This window comes from Pinus tabuliformis, chromosome Q (genome assembly GCF_031772625.1).
Source record: "Pinus tabuliformis cultivar Carrire ecotype Pingquan chromosome Q, CPIR1, whole genome shotgun sequence".
Classification (NCBI taxonomy): Eukaryota; Viridiplantae; Streptophyta; class Pinopsida; order Pinales; family Pinaceae; genus Pinus; species Pinus tabuliformis.
In genome coordinates this window covers 502,359,127-502,386,640 of record NC_142296.1, presented here as the reverse complement: position 1 = coordinate 502,386,640, position 27,514 = coordinate 502,359,127, and the positions used below count along the sequence as shown (strand labels likewise).

Below are 27,514 nucleotides of genomic sequence, written 5' to 3'. Positions count from 1 at the left end.
GACCCTTGGTCAAAGTCACCCATTTAACAAGTATAAATACACAATTTGACTTCCACTGCTTGACCAATTCAGATTATCACATTCTCTTCTATTCACACGTGCGAAATCAAGAAGAACATCTAAAGTTTGACCAAGTCATAGAAGCTGCCATTTGATCAAGTTTTGACTTGCTCAGTTTGATCAAGAATTTGGCTCTATTGACCGAGAATCTACCCAAGTTTTACCACAAAAGAAGGCTGGGTTTGACCACAGAGAGAGACTATTTAACCACAGGTTCACCGTAGGAAGTCAACCACACGTCAAAATTGACCATAGGTCCAAATTTGACTAGGACAAAAAGTTGACCAAAATTAACTATTTTGAAGGTTTGACCAACATTGACTAAGTTGGAATTTTGACCAAGTTTGACTAATGAATAAACTTGGGTTTTGGCACAAATTTGTAGAATATTCTTGGAATTGTAAATATTGTTGAAGAACAAATTTCTCTAGAAGAAAAGTTGCTGGTTTTTCCAAGGTAAATTTGTTGCCTTTATTGCCCATGGCTATTTGTTTATGATCTTACCGTTTTCGTTGCATTATTGTTGAGATTTATTTGTCTATAATTGCTCAACAATATAAATTGCATAATACAAATTGATTGGAAACCATTATGAAGTAATTATCAGATCAAAAAATTAGCTTCCACTGTTCATCCTTGTAGAAAATTCAACAAAAACTATTGTCAAAAACCATTTTCATGTGCTCCTACATGGATTTAGTTGTTCAACCAGAGGGATAATTGTCTCTGGATGAAACCATCACTATGGACACACTGTACTACAGAGAGTTTGAAAATTATAGAGGGGTCATTGTCTTCGAATGAAACCTTCATTATGGACACACTGTACTATTGAGAGTTTGAAAATTATAGGGTAGGTGCGGTCAATTTCTCATAGTGGGTATGTATTTTATCAAAAACTTTATTGAGGGAGAATTGTAACCACCTTAAATTCATTCTTACCAATGTACTTCATGAACTGTTAAAAAATATGCCTTAGTATATAAGTCAAAAACATAAAACTCCCCAATAAAGATGGTAACCATTATTTTAATTTTAATTAAATTAATTTAAATTATTATATCAATAAAATTGTTATATATATATATATATTCTCACATGTATAATTATATATTCTATATGAAAAATATAAAATATACTTACACTATCAATATTTTCAACATTCATCATGTCATTTGCTAGAATTGAATTTTAGTGTAGAGGATTCCATTCCTTCCTCTCAACCACCCAGGATAACCCCAATTAACGTGTATATTATATATTCTATACGAGGAAATACATATTCTATTCATTATATCGAATTTTATCACGTCACTTGCAGGAATATATTCCATATGAGGAAATACATATTCTATTCATTATATCAAAGTTTATCACGTCACTTGCAGGAATTGAAATTGGGAGGATTCCATTCCTTCCTCTCAACCACCCAGGATAACCCCAATTAATGTGTATATTATATATTCCATATGAAGAAATACATATTCTATTCATTATATCAAAGTTTATCATGTCACTTGCAGGAATATATTCCATATGAGGAAATAAATATTCTATTCATTATATCAAAGTTTATCAAGTCACTTGCAGGAATTAATATGTATATTATATATTCCATATGAGGAAATACATATTCTATTCATTATATCAAAATTTATCATGTCACTTGCAAGAATATATTCCATATGAGGAAATACATATTCTATTCATTATATCAAAGTTTATCACGTCACTTGCAGGAATTGAATTGAAACTCGTCCGCGAGGATTACAAACATTCCTTCCAACCAAGGTAAATCTAATTAAACCCAATTCTATATATTCCAATTATTATTCTCCCAAACGATAGAAGGTGTGGAGTATGCCCTGAAACTTTCTATTTGGTGAGAGTTTGTCTTCCTAAACAGGGTAACAACCCAAGAACCGGTTTGTCTTCTGAAACAAGTTTACGACCCAAAAGCCAGACACACCCGTTTGTCTTCCGAAACAGGTTAACGATCCAAGAGCAACAACAAATAATTCCAGATAGTATGATTTTCCTTAAATAAAAGTACACTTGATAAATGTCCCAATGATGATTTAAGAACTAAATTATGATAAATTTTCCCTCTGAAACAAGATAAATTTCCTCCAAATTAAAAAAAAATAAAAAAAAATGGACAAGAAAACGGACGATCCAAGAGCAACAACAAATAATTCCAGATAGTATGATTTTCCTTAAATAAAAGTACACTTGATAAATGTCCCAATGATGATTTAAGAACTAAATTATGATAAATTTTCCCTCTGAAACAAGATAAATTTCCTCCAAATTAAAAAAAAAATAAAAAAAATGGACAAGAAAACGGTCTATTTACCCGGTCCAAAAAAACCAAAGAAATTTACTAAACACATAAAAAAACCAAAGAAATTTACTAAACACATCAACAAACGGATCTATTAAGACGGTGCCACGATCCCCATTACCTCCCGAATTTGAAATGCGTCGGATCTCAAAAGTCTATACAAAATTCCTTTATGCGCGCCCCTTGAAAGCGAAACATAAAAATACATAGAAAGAACTTACGAACTATCGTGTAGCTTCAGTTACTGCACAAAACCGAATTGGGCGGAGCGTAATCTATGAGCAGGTCAGCACTCAAATCCTGTCACCTTCCCTTGGTTTTCCGGTAGCAGCAGTTGCTTGCATTGATTTTGTGTAACCGTTACTTTGCCTTGGCCTATTACTGGGAAGCTGAAATGATGAGACGGACATGTAGTTTTTATTTGGGTTGAGGGTTTTACATTCCTTTCATTTGGTTAAGTGATGTTCGACACGTGGTTCTTTGGATGGGCGTTCTCCTTTGAAAGGGAGTTTTGTCAGTTCTAATGCTTCTTTGGTTTTGGGTTTAGATTGGGTTTTCTCGCAAATTTCTGTGGCAGAGCTTTATGAATGATATATCCACTCAAGGTCTTGAGGTCAAATCTTAGGGACGGTACAGTTTTACTCTGCATTATGAATGATTTATCCAGTGGAGGTTATGAAGTCGGATCCTATGGACAGCACAGTTTTGTGTAGCTGAATGCCGCAGCAGCATAAAAATTGGTGCCTTTTTACGTTCTACTTTGTAAGGGTTCTTATAGGGCAATCGAGCCATATGAAATTCCATGTAGTTCATAAATCAAATGTGCAAGCAAACTTTGTTATAATAATTAGTATTGAGCCATGTTGGCCATCGATTAGATCGGGCTTACTTTTAACATGTATCATATTTGCCACGGGCAAATTTTAAGTCTTTGTCAACTTGTTAGGATATATAAAGGCTTTTCTCTCGTTGTAAAATATTATATTATTGGTAAATTTTCCTAGTGTGGTATTTGGGGATAGAAAAATGGATTATGCTTTAGGGGTTATACCTTTCAATTTGAATGGCAGAGTGCCCCAGTTTGTCCCAGTTCGGTCTGCAGTGTGAGGCCCATCCCCTTTAACAAATATCTTTTGTAATTTGAGCACGATATTTTGGCTATTTTTTTTTTTTTAAGTAGAGTCTTTCGTAATTGGGGCACAATTCATGACGTTTTTTTGCCTTTTTTTTAAAGAATAAATTATAAAGGGTAGATGCTGCGGTGCTATATATATATATATATATTTAATTTTTTATTAGAAACGGAAGAAATGTATATTATATTATACCAAAATTACATTGGCTGCAGCTATACCAGGTAGTCATCTTATCAGAGGAGTCTTTATGGTTTCTCCTTTCAAATTATGCCGGACATTTTCTCTTAAAACTGGGCTTCGGGAAGGACAGCCATCTTCTCATTTTCGGATTGAAGTAACATACAGTCGGAAGAGCTCCTTGTCCTTTCCTTTTTCGTTTTTCATTTCAGTCTAGCGTTTTTAAAGTCTCAGACTGCTCTGGGAAGAAAGATAGAGTCTTTGGCCGTCCTGCTCGTGTTTCATCAGCCTTGACCAAGGAATATGGGTCACTTGATTGATCTGATTGGATCATGTTCTGTGTCATCTGATGCTTCCTAGGGTGGCTATCGTGAAGGTAGACTTGTGGCTCCAAAGGAGGCACCTCTTTTACCACGCTGGGTCAATGGCATCCCTTCTCCCCACAGGGCGTGTAACAGGGACATTGCAAACGCGCTATGGACCCTCATGATCCTTGATAGGTTCCACCTAATAGTGATCAGCCACAGAATCTCTCTACTAGGTGAGCTTGGGATTCCTCGGAACAGAAGCTGCTAAGTGCCCATGCTCAAAACTGAACCTGCAACGAGAAACAATGTCTGTAAACTGATACTTGTATTTCGCGGCAGTTCTCACACTCCAGCACGTTATTATTTTCAGGAAGGACCATGCTCAAATAAGCATACGTGCAGATTCAGGAGATTTAACAACCTTTACTTCTGTGCTATCATTTCTTCCAAATAGTGAAGAGACTGCCTCTTCCTCAGTTGTCACAAGTTTTATCCTCGAGTCAGCTACCACCCCTAAGCTGTCTGAAGAATACATCATCAGATGGAGAATGGTTTCATATTTATCAGAAGGCATGCTAATTAATTGCAATTGTGTTTGTGTGGCCTTTCTAGCATGGCAGTTCTGGAGTTTTTGGTATGGTGGACCAACAATCATCACCTTATTGTTCCTATCTACACGAGATGTCACTGTTTCTTGGGTTGAAGGAAACGTTTAACTACTTACATAATTAGAGTTCAGGCTTCTGTGATCCATATCAAGTTAAGAAAGATTCTTCAGCGAAAATCACATGGAATATCATTTGTGGACGGACGCGTTTCGAACCAACAAGTGTGGTTCATCGTCAGGACAAGTTTGTTGGTTCGAAACGCGTCGACAAATGATATTCCATGTGATTTTCGCTGAAAAATCTTACTTACATAATTATTTTGGACAGTTACACAAAATCTACAACTGTTCATGTAGTTTTTCTTTTTCCAATAATATACTTTATCCCATGGAAAATCACAGTTCCAAACCGAGTCAGTTGATTGAAATATGCAATTGTTCAAGTAGTATATCCTTTTGCTCCATCTCAAAGATTTGAGGCAATCAAATCAAGACTGGAATTGGAATTGGAAATGACAGCTGGATTGAAGAACTAGTGACTTAAAAATACAAAAGATATGCATTAAAAATGTACATTCTCATGCACGTTAATGCAATGTGCGTGTTAAATTGGGTTGTTCATTTCTAGTGGTTGGGACGACGGATAATTATTCTCATTACCTAGGTTTAATTCTCGCAAATGACATGTTGAACTCGTATTGAATATTATTGTAATGATTCCAAATCTTGTTATTGAATGATCTTGAGCCCTGAAGTTAGAGAATGGGATACTTTGTTTCATGGGAACACACACTTTGTTGCATGACGGGTATGCATATCTTAGAAGTTTCTGGGAATTTTTCAAAAAACAGCAAGTTGGTAATGGCAATAATATATATTAAAAATATAAACAAATGTAGAAATAAAATAATTAAAAGACAAAATAAACCCTAAATTAGAATACCAATTTGTAACGGATAAATTTAAATTATAATACTTAGCTATTTATATGAGCAGTAGTAACACACAAAATTGAATGCTGATATTGTATATAGACTTCTCATGAAGTTGGATTACATGCAGGTGCTTCAACCTTATCTTTAACATCCTCTCAAATGTATACCTCGAGACCTAACATAGGGCGTTTCTTTATTGGCCCTTTACCTGTGAGGTCTAACAAATTTCTACGTTAGAGATGTCTCCAATGAACGATTGCTTGGTTTGGGATGATGAAGCCATGTCTATGTTTATGGTTAGTATGTAAATAATAATGTTTATTTGAAACAGTTATTAGTTAAGTGAAAATGCATGTTTAAAAGATATGTCTAATTATGAAAGGACACTTGTTTTTTCTATCTGTGAGATCTAACAAATTTCTAGTTTAAGGATGTCTCCAATCAACGATTGCTTGGTTTGGGATTGCTTGGTTTGGGATGATAAAGCCATGTCTATGGTTAGTATGTAAATAATAATGTTTATTTGAAATAGTTATTAGTTAGCGTAATCATGAAAGGACACCTACCTAGGTATAAAAGGGGGGCCTCATTGTCACATTCAACATCACTGGTACATTTTATATATATAATAAATTATTATTACAAATACCTCTTGTGTATTTTTATGTTTAAGTGAACAAGCTATAAGTTTTGTTGTTTCCATTTAAGTTTTGTTGCAGTTTAGCTTTTTAAAAATCAACTAGAATTAGGGGTTAAAGTGCTTTTTTGGGTCAGAAATTTGTTGAAAATATTGATTTTTTGTTTTTTGTTTTTTTTTTTTTTATTAATGTGGACAATGCAATTAAGGCTTCCAAAATTGTGGTGGATGATCAAGTGTGCAGAGACATCTTTCCCAGCAAATATTGTCATAGTAATCGCTAACTATTTTTGTGAAAGGGGATCAAACAAGTTTTGAAATTGGACCTGATGGTGTGGAGGCCAGTTAGCTGTACCCTGATGTGAAATACACCCCTGTTTATGAGTCTTTTAATTATTTTATTTCTACATTCTTTTATATTTTTAATTATAGTTTCACCCCTGTGCAACTATGGCATCTAACATTGGTTGGTAATAAGGTGGCCATGAAGCATTGCAAGTGATATCTACATCATATCACCATCTAGCCATGCATTTGAAAGTAGATTTCTTGTATTGCGTCTTCAATGGCTATCGATTATGGACTGAGTGCTTGGGGCAAGGGTGGTGGTGGCTGCAAAAGGGCCATCGATTCTCTTCCTCTTTGGTGTAAGGTTGTCGTAAATTGAAGCATTATATTAAAAGGACCCCTAACAGAAGGGTTAGAGGATTCTTCAAAACTAGAGTTTCCACTTCTATCCACACTTTCTTTCCACTTCTATCCACACTTTCTTTTCCTGCAATCTCTTTCTTTCTCCCTATCTCAGTTTCAATATCTTCTCTAATTTTTTCTGCTATATTTCATCAATCGATACCAGCGTTTCCTATGTAAATATCCAAGTTCACGTTATGGCATGGTTTAATCTGTACTTGTATGCCAGATAAGTGTTTTTCACTCTGTAAACCCCTTCACTCTTCATTTCACTTTTACAATATTTTCATTTTTTTTGCCATCAATCTCTTTAAGATGGATCCATTCTTGTGTCTTTCACATTCTTTTAGGACGGTAATGTCTCAGGCAGTGAACACAAATCTGCAAATGCAAATCCTATCTTTTGTTTATTTGCTTAAACAAAAATAAGCAACTTTACTAGAAAAACAGAGAGTTTGAAATATGTTTGACATACCTTTGAATGGGCACAACAATCTGGTCTCACTTCTCCTCCCATCTTGTAGATGATAAGTAGACTGCTGATGTCATTGGGACGGGTTCTAACTTCTGGTTCAGTTCAAAACTGGCCAGATCGGAACAATACTGATTTGCTGGTCTGGTTCAGGGCCTGGTTCAGGTAGTTTATGGGTTAAACATCCAGAGTGGCTGGTTCTGGTAACATCATGAAGAAATATATTTATCAACAAAATCTAGACCGTTGTGTATAAAGGGTAAGAAACACATAAAAACTCAAATGTGAAGAAATGGTTATAATGACAAATTTCTAGACTTGGATAATGGTAAACTCTGAAATTTTGTGTCAAGGAATGGCTGCAAAAAGTGATAGAGTGACAATAGGTGTAATGGATCTGTGGTGACTTTTGCCTTACCGTAATATCCATGGAGGTATCCTATAGATCTTCCATACTAGCAGTAGGTTGTATCCGCTTAGAGAACTGGGTTCTATATTTACGTAGGTAGATTTGAGGCTATTCTTTTAACTGGTGTAATATTTATTCTTAATGCAAGCTCACCATTATAATTTGATCATTTAAGTTAAGAAAAGGAAACCATTGCAGCATGTAAAAGATCCTGTTTCTCAGGATGCCAGTGCAATCCAGTGTTATAAAGGGGTCATTGCTGTGCTCATGATAGTGCAGGAATCAACATTGTTACCTCTGTTTGGCAAGTGCTTTCTCATAACTTCAGGGGGTGAACCGGTCTGGAACACCTGGTTCCGATAACATCAGGAAGAATATATTTACCAAAAAACTCTAGACTGTTCCTAATATAAATGAAAAGAAATACATAAAAGCTCAAATCTTAAGGAATGACTATCCTGGCGAATTTCTATACTTGGATAATAGTAAAACCTTGGAAACTTTTGTGTCAAGGGGGCAATAAGCAATAGAATTAGACAGCTGATGCTAGGGATCTGGGGCAACTTTTTCATCACTGTAATGTTCATGAAGCTATTATAGATCTCCATGCTGGCAGTAATGTATTCACTTAAAGAACTGGCTTCTATGCTTATAGATAGATTTAAGATTACTCTTTTCACTGGCATGCAATGTTCATTTTTTGTGCAAACTTACTGTTGAGAATTTAATCATGTAAGTTAAGAAAAGGAAAGCATTACAACATGTAGCTGAGGTCCTGGTTCTCAGGATGCCAGTGTTGTAAAGAGTTTGTTGCTGTGCTCATGATAGTGCAGCAATCAACATTGTTACATAGCTGCTGTGTGATATGATGCAATGCTTAGTGGTTTAAATATTATGACCTTCTAATAAACTCTGCTAAGAGATTGCCTCAGCGTTTGTTCTCAAGTTCTCTGGAATATGTATTTAGGATACAAGGCACCTTTTTCATCATGTTCTCACATAGATTCTTTGAAACTTGCAGGAGAAAGAGCCAATTCGACAACTTAAGGTCGAAAATGGGGCTTGACAGGGAGCTAAGGTCGAGTAAGAGGCAGAGAGCTGAACTGACATCTTTAGATATCCCGCCGATAAGCTGCCAGATACCTGATCAAGCCACTACACCTGAAAGCCAACATCATCCAGCATTTGGTAAAAGGAGGATGCCTGATTGCAAGACAGGTGTAAGTCATTCAAATAATGATATCCAAGATGAAAGGAAGAGTTCCACCAGAAAAATATGCGGTGAAAATTCTAAAGCCCCATTTGGAAGGCAAAATTCCAGTACAATAAAAGACAATCAAAGTAATGAAACTAATGGCAAGCTAGAGAACATGGAAACAACTCTTGTTAAAAAAGAAACAGGAATAGAAAATGAAGATGCATCCGATGAACTGCCTACTGAGCACAGGCCATTTCCTGGTATGAAACCTGAGAAGAATAAATTACTTGTTTCATCCCTGGAAGAGATTTCTAATGAATCCTTTGATCATCTTAACTCTGAGTCTTATGAGGAAAAGCTGTCCAACTATAAAATGCGCTTAGATGAACTAGAAGAATTTGTGTCTAATCAAGGTGAAATCCTTTGTCCTGGCTGGAAAGTACAAACTACTCGCAAGAACACTTATTTCATATCACCTGACAATAAAAGATTCAATTCAGTGATGTGTGTTGCAAAACACCTTAAAAAAGAGAAAAGATTCAAAGGACAAGGAAAAAAGTCAAGTAAAGAAGAACCAAATGGTGGTATGTCCAGTGCTTCTGTTTGTTTGAATACCAGTGGCCCTGAAGGAGAAGCTGTGCTTGGAAATTCGACGGTGGATCAGATTCCCGAGAGTAATGATTTGGATGCCGGACAATCTTCAGTAGTCGGAGCTTTTATAAGGCAGCAAGAAGATAGCACCTCTGTTATAGCAGAGCATGTACTAAAAGAGGTCGGCAATTCCATTGTTGAGGTATGTTAAAACATTGTTGTAATGTTGGAATAATGATAACTCTTAGATTCTTTCTTCATCGTCTTTTTTTCATTTTTTTGTAGTCAGTTGAAGCGGTGAGCGGTGCTGGAAAGGGAAAGGAAAAATTTGAATTATTGCATCAGAAGACGAAATTAACATTGCAATAATTCTATTAATCAACCATGTATTAATGATATTCACTTGAATAATCACAAAAAGGTGCAATGCAAGATAGTTTCTATTTTTAATGATGTGAATTTTGTGAGTTTTATTTTCATATTAGCACACATCCTTCTACAGATACATAGGAAATGAAATGAGATTATTGAATGTACGCTTAGACCGGTCTTGTCCAGTGGGAATGAATGTACTTGTTAACTCTATGCTAATGGTTTCTCGCTTTTTGTTTGAATGTACGCTTAGACCGGTCTTGTCCATTGGGAATGTACTTGTTAACTCTATTCTAATGGTTTCTCGCTTTTTACAAAATTCCTTGCTACGGTTCTACCTTTCCAATATTTTTTTCGACTTTTTAATATTATTTTTATATTTCATGTTTTTCGAGTTGATTTTCCTGAATTTATTTATTATCTATTAGTATTATTATTTAATTTTAAGATCATGGTCAAGCTAGACACTACATTGATGTATGAGACTACTTTGTTTGTGGGACAAGGGACCCACTTCGGGGTAGTGATTTGACTGCTAAGTCTTCAAAGCCATACATACTCTACCCCTCTGGTTTCGAGCCTGTGACCTTTTCGGAGGAAGCACATGCTCTTAACCAGGCTTTATGTTGATCTTTTCTTTTCAGCGGGTTTTGATAGTAATTTCTTTGTTCACCAGGGATTTTATCTTTCTAAATTGGAGAAAATTTTAACGACGGAAGTTTATCTTAAAGTTTAGAAACCTTGGCGAATTTTATTAGTTCTTAATGTGCAGATTGTAAAATGTTTGGTGATATTTTTGTAAAAATATTTAGATTTTCAATGATTTTATATCAGTTTATATAAAATTTTGATGATTCTTATGGTAAAATAATTTTATACTATTAAATTTGGGTTAATTTTTTTTTTGGAAAAATCATGTAAACTTAGCCCACCTACCAATATTAAACCTTAAAATATTCCTTATTTCTAATATCTTTTTCAGCTTATTAATATTATTTTTATATTAACATATTTGGAGTTGATTTTCCTGGATTTTAACTTTTATTTATTACGCTGTTATTTCTTTTCTGTCCGTATTGATAATAATTCTTTATTCACCAGGCTTCTGTCCGTCTAATAATGAATTTAGTTTTATTGTGTGTGTTCTTTCACCTCAATATTATGTTTGGGTTTTACCTTAACTCTACTGACAATTCGTCTTTTTTGGTCTTTCTGTAGTGCCGCTTAGTTGATTTTTTTCAATTTCACCAATTTATCTTATTTGAATCTCCTAACCAGTTTTTTAAGTTTCTTTCCTCGTCTTCAAGAAAAAGCACTTTTTAATTTGATTGAATTTCTACCTTCGGTTAAGTTCAAAAGCCAATGTTGCTAAATGACTCTTTTGTTCACAAATTTGTATGGTCTATAGAACTTTGGGAACAACTTTTCGTTTCGTTTTCCCCTCATAGACAACAATTATTTGAAGTCTGAGGATGAAGGTAAACCCAATAACCAATTGCAAACTTTCATTTCGAACAATTCTTATCAATTTGTTGTTTCATCCAATTTTGTGCGAGCCCTATGTCCGTCTCTAATAAAGTTTGTTGTTATTGTTAAAATCCCGGAGAAGCAAGCCTTCCTAGTTTCTTCCTATTATCTTTCCTTGGTTGGCGATATCACGTTCCTAGGTTTTTGCATCAAAACGTTCCTGCAACTCCGAGGAAAATAGGTGATTCGATTTTACTTTTAGGAATGCTGTCTTCCCGATTATTAAACTTCTGCTTGCCACAGACGCAATGTTTAGAATCTTATGTTTGTCTTCAGAAAACACTTTTACTATGACATTGGTGGTTGGTATTGTATTGAAAGCGTTTATCAATCTATATTGTTATTCCATATGAGAGCTTGATGTGTCCCTCTTCCTTAGGAATTACTTAGGAAGTAATTGCCTGAACCTTTTGAGTGGGCCCTACACAAGGGACAGACAAGAAATAGTGCGACACATCATTTTCCAGGCTTTAAGAGTAGAGCTGTCGGGGCAGCATCCTTGGATCTATTAAATTTCTGGTAGGAGCCATACATTGTGTGTTGTGAACTAGTTATTCCTGTAACTCCCGTCTTCCACACTCTTGTAATAGAGATACACATAGGCCAGCAGGAGACTGTTCAATATAAACCTTTAAACAGGGTCTCATTGGATTCTTGGCAGCCTGCTGGCAAGCTGTTGAACTAAGTGCTGGGAGTGTAATTACTGCCAATGCACGCATTAGGTGATTTCCTGTCACCTTACTCCTAGATGTCATTACATGTGCAACCAAAGGACATACACATATGACATTAGTAACTACCTGGCAAAACATAGGAAACTACGTAGTCATAGGTAGTAGCTTGCTTATTGCATAAGGTGGCAGTTGTGCATATGACTTGACACATATCACTACATCATGCTATAGAATACAGAGACCAGCTATTCTGTGTTATGAGTTTCATTATGCCATTACACTATGAAGTGACTGTTTTTTCATATTTAACTGCTGCGACTTTCACTAAGCTTCATTGTATATCCATTTGTTTATATCGATGTATTCCGTGTCTCTGCCCTCTTGCATTTCCCTTATGTGTTGTGGAATGACCATATGGTCTTTTGAGAAACTGTTTGTATGGTGACAATGTATGAAATGTTTTCCCCTGCATTTGTGGAGTGGTTGTTTTTCCTGCAGATCCATAGACTAGTCATTTTAAGCCTTAAAGAAACCTTCTATCACAAGAATTTAAATTTTGGCTCCCTTTCTTTTCTAAACTTGTTGAATTAGATAGAGAGTTGAATTAGATAGAGCTTTGACTACACTAATTGATGCATATTTAAGATTAGATCATAGATCTTAACTATCCTACACATTGGTTAAATTGGAAAGAGGGTGGAAAAATATGAGACTTGTGCACAGTGTATTTTTTCTGCGCAACTCCCTTTCTTGGTCACGGCTTACCATGTGTTGCACGCTCATAAACGCTCCCGACTTTGATAGCTTGTCAGCTTTAATACCAATGCATTTTCAGGATACACAACCTATTCAGTAAAGTACAAATGTACATGTGAATGTCTTAAGTACAAGACATCAACTTCACTTTTGCAGAAGATGGTAAACTGCACCAGCACATACTAGTTCAATAAGAATATCACACAGCCTGTCCACAAAATCACTGCAACTAGGTTAACAGTTTCTTAAATGTTAACACTTAATTTCAGAAGAACTTGAAAATTTTGCAGTTACCATGATGTATCATTCACTACAAAAAATAACTCTAAAAATCCCAAACTTGATAAATTGTTGGCTTTGATACCAGTGTATTCTCAGGATATACGACCTATTCAACAAAGTACAAATGTACATGTGAATATGCTAAGTACAACACATCAACTTTACTTTTGCAGAAGATGGTAAATTGCACCAGCACACACTAGTTCACATGAACAACACAACACAGACGGTCCACAAAATCACTGCAACTAGGTTAAGAGTTTTCATATATGTTAACACAGATAATTTCAGAAGAACTTGAAAAATTTGCAGTTACCATGATGTACCATTCACCAATAAAAATAACTCACACAAAGATATAGAGAACAGCGAACTTTTGTTAACTTAAAACAGCATTATGTACAGGAGAGTTATGATTGGTACAACAATGCCTGTTGGGCTACAATCTTGATTGTGCCTTTTCTTATAGCACTTGGGCTCACACGATAATCACTTTCAGCATAAGGCTTACACACCATGTTGCTTTTTTACTGCCTTACAGCCTAGGTCTCACATACAAATGATCTCCTTTAGCAGGTAGATCTCTGAGACACAATAATGATAGGCTTAGACACTTGGGCTCACACGATAATCACTTTCAGCATAAGGCCTAGACACCATGTTGCTTTTTTACTGCCTTACAGCCTAGGTCTCACATACAAATGATCTCCTTTAGCAGGTAGATCTCTGATACACAATAATGAGAGGTTCTAAAAAACTAGCTCTTATGCCTCTCAGGCAACAATATTAACTGCACTACTTCTTATAGCTCTCGGGCTCACATAACAATCATTTACAGCCTACGGTTCAGACACCATGTTGCTTGTTTACTTCCTTACAACCTAGGTCTCACATACAAGAGATCTCTTTTAGCAGGTAGATTGCTGATACAGAAGAATGATAGGCTCCAAAACCTGGTACTTAGACTCAACCTATCAACATTCAATTTTACTGTCTCAATGACTTCTTCATGAGGGGGTTATATAATTGTTGGTGATAGGGGTTGCCCTTAGTTCTTTTTGTATCAACATTGACTTGCGCAACAACTGGAATATACAAGCCATAATGGCTCCAGAAGAAGAACCAATGTCAGCAACACCTGCTCGACTCACTAGATGATATTGTGGCAAGGTTTGTGTGGCTCAGCCACTCTTGTGTGATACAACATAACTTAGTGTAAACTGTTTCTTCAATCCCCATGCACTTGCTTTTTTTGTGCACAGATTTTTTATTACATTCTCTAATGGGTTGCTCCAGCAAGAAGTATGTTATTTTTGCAGTGAGGCTGTTGGTCCTTTCATTAAGAAAATTAAATGAGATTGCAATCTACATTAGACTTTTATAAGCCTTTTCCAATAGTTTTTGCTGCAGTTTCTGTAATTTCTCTTCATATTTTGGCACAGGGTTTTAATGAAACACAAACAGAGACTTTAAGTGGATCGTCTCAGCTGGGGATGGAAGACATTAACACGGAATGTGTGCAGGGCGTTAATGGAACACAAACAGAGCCTTTGAGTGGATCATCTGACCCGGTAATGGAAGATGAAAACATGGGGGACAAGAACATAGATAAAAGATTAAGTATGCTCAGTGAAAAAGATATAATTCATAATCAAAATGTGCATTGGACTGAAGTCTTGGAGCAGGTTTTAAATGCATCAAGCATAACTGCAGGAGGAATAAGGAGTGCCATTGCGAAAGCACTTGCTTCTGGGCCACCTGACAATGCCAAGAAGTTGCTTCAACAAACCATTTCAGAGGATACTCCTAATAACAGTGGAATTCTTCCCATGAAGGTAAAACAAATCATTTAGCTGCGTTGCATGAATCTGGTAACATCATGTTTGGAAGTGCCTTTTCCCTTATTGTTAACTGGAATTCGATACAGGAAGTTGTTTCATCAGTGCTTGCGATGTATGGCGGTGAAAAGACAAGTTATGGGAAAGCTGAAAGACATTCTTTTTGTGAAAAAAACAAGATTATTCCGGAGATCACCAAGAGAGAGAAAGACACTTCTATGAAGGAGTCTGGGAGTCAAACGGTGGTTTCTTCAAAGGTGATCACTGAATGCTGTTCTGATGCCTTTCTCAAAATTATTTCATCAGAAATTTTTGCGGTACTATGTAACTTGATCCATGGGAACTTTGCTGGGCCAAGGATGCATGAGGTGTTTGATTTTCATCTTCTTGATTTGAGGATGAATGCTGGAACTTATGGCAACTCACCAGAGCTTTTTGCTTCAGATATGCGACAGGTATGCATTTAATCTTGATAATGAATACTTTTGTGACCTAAATTTTTGGTTTATGGCAGAAATTGCGATCAACTTGTATCTATTCATAATTGAGAAACTTATATTGCAACCATTGCTGTTTCTTTTACTTACACCTTAATATAATGGTTAGGTTCTGAGGGTCTGAAAAACTTTTTGCGCCACCTTGCATAGAATGAACAGTTACATCATGCTCTGGCATTCATGCATAGACAAGTGAAAGTGAGTTCAGAGAGACATGCATAAAATGCATCTAAAGAGGCAATTTTAATGTTGCCAACACATGGATGCAAACATACAGGCCTACACAAACATCTCTTACATGTCTGTTGTGACCATGCGATTGAAGAAGATATATCCTTTAATTGTTAACTTCAGATTTGTAACTGTTCTGTGTACCTAGCAAAAAATTACAAATATGAGCAAGAAATAGGTTTGTTTTGCAGGTAGCCCAATGGACATAAGGAACATATATTATCTTTCATATAGCCAATTATATTTCATATAACTAGTGATTCATGAACATGTGTGAAAATTTGTTCACTTTTTTGAAACAAAATTGCAGTAGTAGCCCAAGAAGTTTTCTCATGTGTTTTTTCGACTAATTGACAATGGTATCGAGCCTACTTGATGTGAATGCTAAGTGCTTCGAAGATGGGTGGGCTCAAGAATGTAACTTTTAATTTTCTAAGAAGACAATATCTTTGTTTCACATCCAGATTGGCATGAGCCAAGTGCTTTGATATTTCCCCCAAAGATCTAAAATGAGACCCCAGTGTGTCTTTCTGCAGCATTGATGACCCTTAACCTCATATCTTATATCTACCTCCAGTGAATTAATTTAGTGACTATGCTATCTATGATATCACACTAATTGACGAGCCTTGAAATTTCCCTATTTGGTCATCATTTTTGCATCGTCTTTCTCTTACTCTGAACCTTTGGCCCTACCCACTGAGTCCATTTTGCTCAGTTCATGTACATGATGGTCAGTTGTGATTTTTATACATTTTTACTTGGAATCTCATGATTTAATGATGCATTGTTAAAGATTAACTGGGATTCATGAATCTATATATGCAGAGTAGGTAGTGGTGCTGTTTTGGGTTATAGAGCGATTCAATGTTCCAATAAGGCAGAGTCATTTGATAGTCAAAGAATTGCATGGTTCAATTCATCATTTAACAGTGTGCTGATGAGTTCCTCTAAGTATTGATGAGTTGCTTCTGTGAACCGATAAACCCTTCAAGTTTGTTGATGGGATGGTATGGTGTGCTACAGAAGTTAAGGAGAAGGCTGTTTTAGAATGGATGTGCTCTATTGATGACTAGAGTCAAGAGTCTTACATGGTCCTGTTTTTTGCAAATCTACCCCAAGTTGTATCAGCAAATATCTCTATAATTGACGGGACAGTTAGAGCACAATATGTCTCATTTGCTTAGCTCCTTTTCTTGAGGAAAAATGTTTCTTTCTTTCTCTTTCGATATTGTAAATAAGTGCATCGAAGCACTTAGGGAATTTACAGTTACTAGTTATTTTCAGTTGTCTTTCCTAGATGTCAGGTAATTATGCCAGAATTTAACAGAACAAGTTTTGTATGAAGTCACAGATTGGGGACCATTTTGGTTCTTGATCCTTCTAATTATGATTGCTGGTCTGTCTTACAATACCCTGAATTAATTTATTAGAGATCATCCAGTGAGCTGCAGAGTAAGGGTCCACTCTTGCAGTGTGCAACTGGGTGTGTCTTACGTTCATAGCGTTATATTTCATTTTCTGCTCAGCTGTTAATTTCTTCCTCAGTAATTCAGCTTTTTACTGTTTCAGTTCTCTGCTGTTAATAACCTGTTTATTTCTGTTGGGTTGTTTTTCCAGGAAAGATTAGTAAGCCAAGAAGGCCACCCTCTGGTTACTTTTAGCAAAAGTATGTACAGGGAATCTCACATTAATTTAACAAATAACATGCTTATAGTCTGCTGCATAATTTTTCTTCTGCATTCTTTTTTACTCCTTGCTTAGTGATAGGGTAACATAATCGTACTCTAGCAAACTCCCTAGTAACCATTAAAATCCTTAATAAACTTGATAAGCAAAATTTCTGACATTACTCATATAGTGTAGGTGTTTTGGTATTTGGTATGTCTTGGGCACATCATTCCTGTTATTACTAGAACCTGTCACTTTTTGGGTCAGGAATTAATTGCATAAGTAGCCGGATTGGAACTGGATATCCAATTCTGTTTCCTCACTTGCATGGTGTTTTTGATTTAAGATTTTATCAAGCTGCAGAGGGATAAGTTGGGGAGATTTATCTCTTGATATTCCTCTTATTGAAGGACATGCAGAAACCAGTGCACAAGGAGCAGGAGTTGACCCTCCAGCATCAGTGGTTAACAAGTTTGTAAACAAAGATAAACCATTAGTGTTTGGAAGGCCTATTCTAGTGCAAATTGCTGCTGAAATTCTCACTGAAGTAACAGCAAGGGTTGAAGCAACTATTGTTAAGGAAGCCGAAGAACCACAAGTTGACTTAAAATTGAGGAAACTGAAACCTATACTTCAACTTTAGGGTTTGTTTCTTTATTCAGGATGGAAAATAAAAATGAAGAGGAAATGGATGAATTCCCTATAGAAGATAATGAGGATACTGAAATAAAGAATATTGATCTTTTAGTTCTTCCACACTTCGATATGCATCCAACAGAGGACCCTGACACCTTCATGTTTGGATCTGATGTTTTATACCAAACATATGAATATAAGATACAGTTAGAAGCTACATGTGTTTCCCTCCACTTTGGAGGATGTAGCATTGTGTCCTAAGTCACATGACACAAGGAGATGGGACACAGAAGATACGAAATACGAGTATCCAAAACATGACACGGTGAACCCCCGGAACATGACACAGAGGACATGTAAAATATAAAATATATAAAATTAGTGAAGTACATATAAAATATGAAATGTATAAAACATTTACTCGATGATGATATAAATTCAATCACACAACTAATGCATATAACCAAAATAGCATTGAGTGCAATCCATCTCTGAACCAAAAATACATCAACAAAGAAGGCTCAAATGGCCTGTATAGTCCAAAAAGAATCATGCTACAACAAATAACTAGTACTACATATCATGAAAATCGGTGTCTATATTGGGATCCTCATTATCAATATCAACCTCTAAGCATTAAAATAAGATAGAAAAAACTTAACATGTCAAATCGAGATTTTGTTTTAGTGGGTACATTTTTACTAGGGTCATGTTGGAGAAGTTTGACAACTGATACCACATAGAGCACTTGGTGATTTTGATTAAATGCTAGTTCCATATACTCATACATGATAGAATCCAATGGAAACATTGCAATCCCTCCAATCTTGAAATCCTGAAAAAATGTTAAGTCTGCTGGATTTTAAGTTGGATCTAAAATTATACTTTCTGCATATGAAATCCAATGAGGTTGGAACTACTCAAAAACATATTGAAACAAGTAGTGGCAATGTTAAAAATTTAAGTGAAAGGATGAAAATGAAGGACAGGAGAATGTTCCGTTTACTTCAAGAATTTAACATTACGATTAATTAAGTAGCATTAACACGGCTTGTTACCGACCAAAAGTGGATAACCCATAGGAGAAATTTTTTCTACACATTTGATAGCCAGCTAGCCAACAACCCTATGATGATATTCAGATAGCATTATGCCAGAGTTATCCACCTATTGCTTTGGTCAGTGTTTTCACCCAACTAACATTCTTCTTGAAGGAAGGTGCGTCATTAGAAGATTTTTTCCTTCATTCGTCACTGCAGATTCTCCTCTTCATAAAGCAACATAAAACGTTTTTTTATTTTTTTGACAACCACTAAATTGCCAAAAGAAAATGGATTTGTAAGAAATTTATCGGTAGAATTTTCCATTAAAACAGAACTGCTAAAAATGGAAATGACTATGAAGAAGAAATGCCTATAGATGATTAAATATTAGTCAAAATACAAGGAATAAAACACTGTTGCAGGTTTGTAGTTAAAAATTGGAGATTAAAAAGATATAGAAGCTGCGACACAATCATAAGACATCTTTATTTTGTATTATTCAAAGAGCTGGTTGCACCATAGAGTCCAAAACAGAAACCCAATCTGCTGATCCAATCCTTGTTGGATGAGAAACCTGTTAGAAATGAGAGAAAGAAAGAATGACGAATGCTTTAACGTGCTGCTGCTCTGTTCTGCTCAGAAAAATCCACCTCTTAGAATGAGCTTTCCTTTCTCTTTTATGATAGCTTTGATGATACGTTCTAGGTAATTCAAGCCATAGGAGAAGACAATCATACTCACCCATGCGAGCTCTTGGCTGAACCAAGTCGCACTAGAGAAAGAGTGATGATGCATGCATACAAGTGGCTGGGTGACATTAGCACATGTTCCCTTATCCCTCATGCAAGTTCCATAAAATGTTGGTGGTATGGTTCAATTGGTTGTTGAGTGGAGTTGAGTGAAAATGAATAGGAGTGAGAGGGTGAGTTTAATTGAACGAGTGGAGATCGAACTCAAAAGAGAAGTGAGGTTGAACTTAGCTAAGAGGAGTTACCACGAGTGAGGTGGTGAGAAGTGGAGTCATAAGGCAAGTTCTGAGAGAGAGAAAACTTGCATGAGAGGGAAAGATGAGTTAACACAGAAAGGAGGGTGAGTTAAGTCCACATGCTTCAGCCAACTGGGTATGAGACTTAGTTAACTAAGAGAATCTTTGTCATGATTATCACCAATTGCCACCTTGTCTTCTAATTGAGGAAAGCGCTTTGGTTATCTCCCTTTCACTTCATGCATGCATCCCAATCACATTAACACATGTACACACCTCAAGATGCGAAGTGTCATTCTTTAAAGAGGATGTGTCACCATAGGAAGGTTGCCACGTGTCACATTTCGGGGTTATTGCATGTCACTCATGTTGGGCAACTGCTAAAAATAGAAATTATGCGAATACCCCTTGATATTATACTCATGGAGCTCAATTTCTCAAGAGGAATCCAAAGACACGCTTAAAACTGAAAATAATCTCTATCATGACCAAATTCCGTGCAAACTATCTCTAGAATAGGAATAGGATCAATCATATGACCTCGTGCCTAGAACTTTACAATGCAACCAAACCCTAACTCACATTCCAATGCTTGAAATCCATCACTAATCACTAGTGGGATTATGCAAACTTGCCTACAATCCTCTATATTTCTAGGAAGCAGGTCTATGGGTTAACATTTCCACACTTTATTTGGGAGGTTAGCCTTTCACTGTTGTCCAATGGGACCTCCTCTGAGGCCTTATGGTTTAGGAAGGGCACTACTAGGGAGTCTTTGATTGGTATAGCGTGGCTAGGGTAATCCATAGTTACCACTCTCCATCCTTCCTAATTGTCATTAGTCACTGGGATTGGGACACTATATCCACATCCTTGAGTTAAGGTTGGGAAACTTGTCCCCGAAGGTTGATGTAGTTGAAAGAATAATAAAATCTTTGGAAGGCACAATAGAAAGAAAATGTAAAATGCAAAAGATGGTTGGGACTTATTTAATGTGTGCGCAAAATCCTAGCATGAGCTCTACCCCACTCATTAGCCATTACCCAATTCCTTAAGCATTTAATGCTTCATCTAAAATAAAGGAAATCTTGAATGTCCCAACCCTGATGAGCGAGAAATTGCTACATCCTTCAAGAGCATTGGAAAAGCACAAAGCAAGCTTCGTCTCCTAAGCTTTGCACCAAAGAAAGTTAAATCATTAAAGTAAAAGTCATAATAGAGGGGTGGAAAATGAAGGTCGAGGAAAGGGTAACTCATGCCTTTGTGATTGCTCCTTCCTTACATCATTACACTTAGGATGTTGGACCTTGATTAGCTAATCTCATGCCTATGGCACCTTCCTTGAAGTCTTTTCCCCTCCATGATCACCTTATCACATATGTTGAAAATGGTTGTTATTGATGTCAAAGGTTGTCCAAATGAAGGAGAAAGATACATAGTCAAATAACATATTTCGAGACCTTTCCAATGATATATGGCACACCTTCTAACTCCTCATGGTTAAGGAGATGATTTTTTGAATATTCATTTGGCTAGTTGCACAAGTTGGCCAATCTAGTGGATGAGTCGACCCTACCCTAAACCCCAAAAGCATTATAAATAGGTTTGAGAAGGAGAGTATTTAGCAATCGCTCGAGTGAATTCGGTTTTGTTTTAGTGACTAGGAGGAGCAAATTTGAGATTCATATCTCATGAACCGATGAAGCTAAGTTGGAGAAGTCTTTGGTGAAGTATTTGTTGAGTTGTAGGAGGGTTTTTGGCATAATTTTTGGGAAGGGTTTCAGTTTGTTTTGAGGCCTATTGAGGCCGAGTTCAACCTTGTTGAAGATTGAATTTTGTTGGGGCTGAGCTCTGTCGAGGAGGTTGAATCTTGCCGTTGAGGAGGTTGAGCCTTGTTGAAGAGGAGGATAAGTTTGTTGGATTGAGTTTTGTTGGAGGTCGAGCTTTGCCTAGACTAGTTTGGGTACAAGGTGCCATGAGGGCAAACCTTCTTTTGTAAGAGTTTCTAAGTCTAAATATTGTCTCTTGAATAGTAAACAACTGTAAGTTGGTGCGAAGTAAGCTATCAATCCTCCAAAAAAGGGAAAAACCCCAAAAATTCCCACTTTTGGGCAAGTTTTGGGGTAGTTGGGTGAAGAGATTTGTCCCCTACTTGACCTCTCTTCATATTGTCCCCCTTTGTAATAATGAGCCTCTTCTTAAAAGTGACTTTTAAAACATAAGTCACTTTAATAAAATAAAGTGTACTTTAGTACTTTGCACATAAAGTCACTTTTAAAACACACGACTTTATTAATTAAAAATACATAGTACTCCACATAAAGAGTACATTAGCCCCCTTTATATTAATAAACTTGTAATACCACTTAGACAAAAGGTGATTTATGTGTCTCCCTAGGCCAAGAGGAGAAATGCTTAGGAATCACCTCTTTGGTACGATTTTCAACACTCCCTCTTTTCGAGGAAGCTGTTTCTCACCACTCCCATCTTGTCTTTGAAGAATACATGCTTGCCCCTTGGCAATGACTTGGTGAGAATGTTTTATAAATTTTAGATAATAATGGTATGTTCTATACTTTAGCACAATTTACTTCAATGTTTCTTATCAACCCAATGACAATTTCCAATTATCTTCGGTTGCAATCACATTAACTTATACAAATTGATAGTAAATGCAGATAGAACATAAAAACATATGCTGAAGACAAGCCAAGACAAGAGGACAAAAGATGTGGCAGATGCCAGGGACAAACCTGAATGTGGGGAAACCCTTTGATCAAATCTTCTTATTATTGTTCAATAGTTCAACAGAGAGAGAGAGTACAAATCTTAGAAATACATGCTCATAACAAATATTCCAAATCAATAGTCAAATCAGCAGTGAATGCAACCCTAACCAGAAAGTCAACGGTGGTCAAAGATGCCCCAAAACGTCCTCCAATCAGCTTGGTCAACAATAGAAGAATTCGGCCTCCAAAGAGGGTTAAAGTCAACCCAAAACAAGCTCGGTCAACCTAGTCAAAGTCTGTTGTAATTTTGCAGCCAAACCAAAAAGTCAACGCAACAGTCAACTTGGTCAAACAATCCCCAATCACCTTGAAATCTGTGCCAAAGAATGCAGTCTGCAAAAATAGAAATTCTACCCCCAAAACAAAAGTCAACGCTAGTCAAATACTGCTGGTCAACGCATGCCCTAGTCCTCAAAATTTTGGCCTCCAAAACTAGTCCAAAAATCTACTTTCCTTCCACACGTGCGAAGAAGAGAGCCTCCAAGTTGTACAAACCAATCAAGAGAGGAGAGAGAAGATGATGTTATGAGATGAGTGATGTCCAAATGAGAGAATGGTCACACCTATTTGTACAATTCGTTGAGGTTGAGGAGACACATCCATTGGGCTTCATGAGCCTACATTTGACTGAGGCCGACCTTGACAATTTGTCCGTGAGAGAATAAATTCAAAATTCCATTTCTGCTTGTCAGAATGAGATGATCTTTATATCAAAATTGTACCTCTCGAAAAGAGGAATCCAATGCAATAATCATCTCCATAATATGAGCTGTCCTAAGGTGGAAGTTGGCCCTAGTTGCCAATTTTACTACTCCCTCTCAACTAGGGAGAATTCCACCTGCCAATCCATCATCATGCCAACTTGTCATCCTATACCATCCCTGCCATCACTGCCATGTATTGCTCTGCTCTATTGAAGCTTGAAGTAATAATGAAGAAGAAGTGATTGAGAGTGAGTCATAAGATCATACCACTCTCCACTGACAAAAGTCAATCCTTGATCCCAAATCAAGTTGTTGGACACCATGCATCCTAGTCATAGGGAGTATGATAGTACACAATGCGTCCATCGATAGTGCTATGGTCCCTAACCATCTTTTCCCAACTCATTGGCCAGATGAGAGGTACTTCCCATGAGTGCTGGACTCTATCGGTAGGATGTGTGCCGGGGCATCAACAAAAGAAGGTGAACCACTCATCCTCTGCATATGTCAATCGTAGGGGAAGGTAAACCACTCACCCTACATGCATGTGTTCGGGTAGGGGAAGGTGAACTGCTCACCCTACGCACATGTCAACCATAATGGGGTATCACAGGGGAAGGTGAACCACTCACCTTGTATCCAGCGCACCACTAGGGGAAGGTGAACCACTCTCACTATGGTCGCTCATAACTCCAAGAAGTACCCCATGCCCCTAGGAGATCTTAGAGCTCTATGTCCAACTCATATGGGACCCTCATAGGAGGGTCGTTCCACGACTCCAAGTCTCTCTCGGAAGGTTAATAATTTGACCTTCCCCCAAAGGCTTTGTGAGAATGTCCGCAACTTTCTCAGCTGTTCTAATATGTTGGTGCTTGACTGCTCCCCGTTGTACCATATCCTGGATAAAGTGGTACCTTATATCAATGTGCTTGGAGTGGTTGTGGAACACAAGATTCTCTGATAGACGAATCCCACACTGATTGTTGCAGAAGATCATAGTGGTATCCAACATGTGCTCAAATAACTCACTGAAGAGCTTTGTCAACCAGACTGCTTCACAACAGGCCATACTCGCAGCAATGTACTCGACCTCGATGGTGCTTAGTGCAACTGATTTCTGCTTCTTGCTCGTCCAAGATATAGAAGCAGACCCCAAAGAGAAGAAGCACCCAAACATGATCTTACGATCCACGACATTGCCAACCCAATCAACATTTGTATATCCATGTAGCCTCAAATTCTCGCTAGTGTGTCTTAGTCCATAGTGGATTGTGTCCCGGAGATATCTCAAGAGATTCTTAGCAGCAATCCAATGAATGTGATGAGGCTCGACCATAAATTGACTCAACGTGTTCATAGCGAAGCATATGTTAGGATGGGAGTTGACCAAAAACATCAAGGCTTTTACAAGTTGGCAATACTCATAAGGTTTCGCCAATCTAAGCCCAACGACACTTCCACATAGCTACTTAAAGTTGAGTTCAATCAAAGTAGTCACGGACTTGCAATCCACCATCTCATATCTCTCAAGTAGCTTCACAATATATTTTTCTTAAGAAAGGAAAATCTCACGTGACTTTTGATAGACCTCTAACCCTAGGAAGTAGTGCATCAATCCTAGGTCCTTCATCTCGAACTCAGAAGCCAACTCCCTGTTGCATTGATGAATGAGAGGGTCATCACCTGTAAAAAAGAGGTCATCCACATAAAGGACCAGAATGAGCGGTTTGTCCTTTTCAACCTTGAAGTATAGGTTTGGCTCAACATTGCTTCTTGTAAAACCCAACTTCATAAGATAGCTATCGATCCTCTCATACCATGCCCTAGGGGCTTGCTTCAACCCATAGAGGGCTTTCTTAAACCTGCATACATGTGTCTCACGATCTTGAACCTCGAACCCCTCGGGTTGTTCCACATATACTTCCTCCTTAAGCAAACCATGCGAGAAGGTAATTTTGACATCCATCTGATGTAGGTTCCATCCTTGCGAGGCAGTAAGGGCTATGATCAAACAGATGGTGGTATATCGGGCAACTGGTGCAAATATCTCATCATAGTCTACTCCTTCCTTTTGAGAGAAGCCTCGAACTACAAATCTGGCCTGAATTTCTCTGCACTCCCATCAGCTCCATGTTTGATCTTGTAGAGATTTTGCAGTAGCAGAATCAATGCCGGGTGGAAGAGAAATTGCACACGCAGAGGGAGTTTTTCTCAGAGGGTTTCTAGTTTCAAAAACCCAAAATTTTCAGTTGTAGTAGGCAGTAGCAGCAAGCAAATTTTTTCTCCGGGAAGGAGTGCGAGTAGTAGTGTTAGCAGCCGAGCAAGTGAAAGAGGGGAATTTCTGTCCCATGCTGAGTTTTTGCAGTGATGGCCTCAACAGGACTCCGAGATCAGGATAAATTAGAGGGTGCGTCGAACTATTGTATCTGGAAGGCCAAGATGGCTTTCCTTCTAGACGAGCATGGTTTGAAGATGTATGCAGAAAGAGTTGTAGCAGTACCTACAAATGCTGATCAACTAGCAAATTGCAATAAGGAGATGGCCAAGGTGAAGTGGTTGATTCTTGATGGAGTTCGAGATCATATAGTCTCACAAGTTGCGGCCAAGAATACGGGCAAAAAAATGTGAGATGCTATTGCCTCACTATATCAGAATACTTCAAGCAATGAGAGATGTTCCCAAAGGAAAAACTGAGGAATGTTCGAATGCAAAGGGTGAAGGCATTAACCCCTATCTCACTAGAATTCAGGATATCTGGGATGAGCTTGCAGCTGTAGGAGAGTCGCCTCCAACTACAGAAGTTGTGCGTTTGGCCCTCAACAGTGTCAGTCAAGATTGGGAGACCTTCGTCTAGGGCATTCTGGGATGAGATCAATTGCTTGATTGGGACTGGATGTGGGTAGATCTCACCCAAGAAGAGATGAGGCGAGCACTAGTAAAGAGCTCCAACAACAACAGTAGTAGCAAAGGGTGTGAAGGAGGAAGAAAATGTTGCCCTTGCATCGAAAGGGAAAGAAAAAGGTCCTAGTTAGGGACAAGGCTTGCAGGGAGAAAAGAAGAAGAAGGATCTGTCCAAGATCAAGTGTTTCAGCTGTGGCGAGTTTGGCCACTATAGTACTCAGTGTCCTCAGAAGAAGAAGGACAAGAAGTAGAAGCAGGAGCAAGAAACAACTTCGACAAAGAATGATCATCTCCTTTAGGTTGGAGGTATAATTCACTTTGTATGCAGCTATACCTCTACAAGAGAGGCGGGGACACATCGAGTTCTATACTCCATAGTTGCACAAAGCTGGGCAAGGTCCATAGAGGAGCAACAGTTGTAGTTTACTAACATGGATCATCACCCTTGCTATAGGGGCCCACATTATTCAGTAGCAGGAGGATTAGTGTCAGTTGGTGCAGTCAGTTCCAGAGTGACAGTTGTAGACTAGTTGTAGTCGGATCCTGAGACGTGCAGAGCAGTGTTTATAGCAGTGCAAGAGGCACAATGCAAAGTCAACAACAATGCAAATTTCCTAGTGGACAGTGCAAAGGCTAGTAGCAGTCAAAGACTCAAGAGATAGTTGCAACATGTGATGACAGTTGATTCAATATTTTGGATGCTTCTCAGTTGCAACAATAGTGAGAGGGAGTATTAGTTGGGTTGTAGTGCAGATGCAAATTTGGTAGCAATATAGAATGTACAGTGTAGTGTCAGCAACAACACAGATGCAACATGTTTTAGCTACAACTAGTAGCAAATGAATCAAAGATAGCACAATGGTTGATGGAAAGTGGCAAGCAGCTACAGTTGTCAGACATCAATAGTGTTTATGGGAGGATGATGCAAAGACAGGGTGTTGTAGTAGTACAACACTAGAACACCTTCCTCGCTAAGAGGGAATGTTATTTTTTGTAGCATAAGATGGTGTTCTAGTCTCAAACTTGGTGGAGAGACTAAAACAC

The 27,514-nt window shown here is 37.5% G+C and overlaps 1 protein-coding gene across 9 annotated transcripts in view; it reads left to right on the top strand.

The window, feature by feature from the left end:
- The first annotated feature begins 2,549 nt into the window (after positions 1–2,549).
- The window catches only part of LOC149220352 (uncharacterized), a 101,929-nt gene continuing 76,964 nt past the window's right edge, over positions 2,550–27,514 (top strand). For 4 of the 9 annotated variants that reach the window (XM_089384760.1, XM_089384756.1, XM_089384758.1 and 1 more), the window contains exons 1-4: positions 3,416–3,507; positions 8,797–9,766; positions 14,618–15,010; positions 15,103–15,468. In XM_089384760.1, the coding sequence (XP_089240886.1) occupies positions 3,431–3,507; positions 8,797–9,766; positions 14,618–15,010; positions 15,103–15,468 (1,806 nt within the window). In that variant the 5' untranslated portion in view covers positions 3,416–3,430. The other 5 variants (XM_089384763.1, XM_089384764.1, XM_089384759.1 and 2 more) reach the window with 5 other exon arrangements.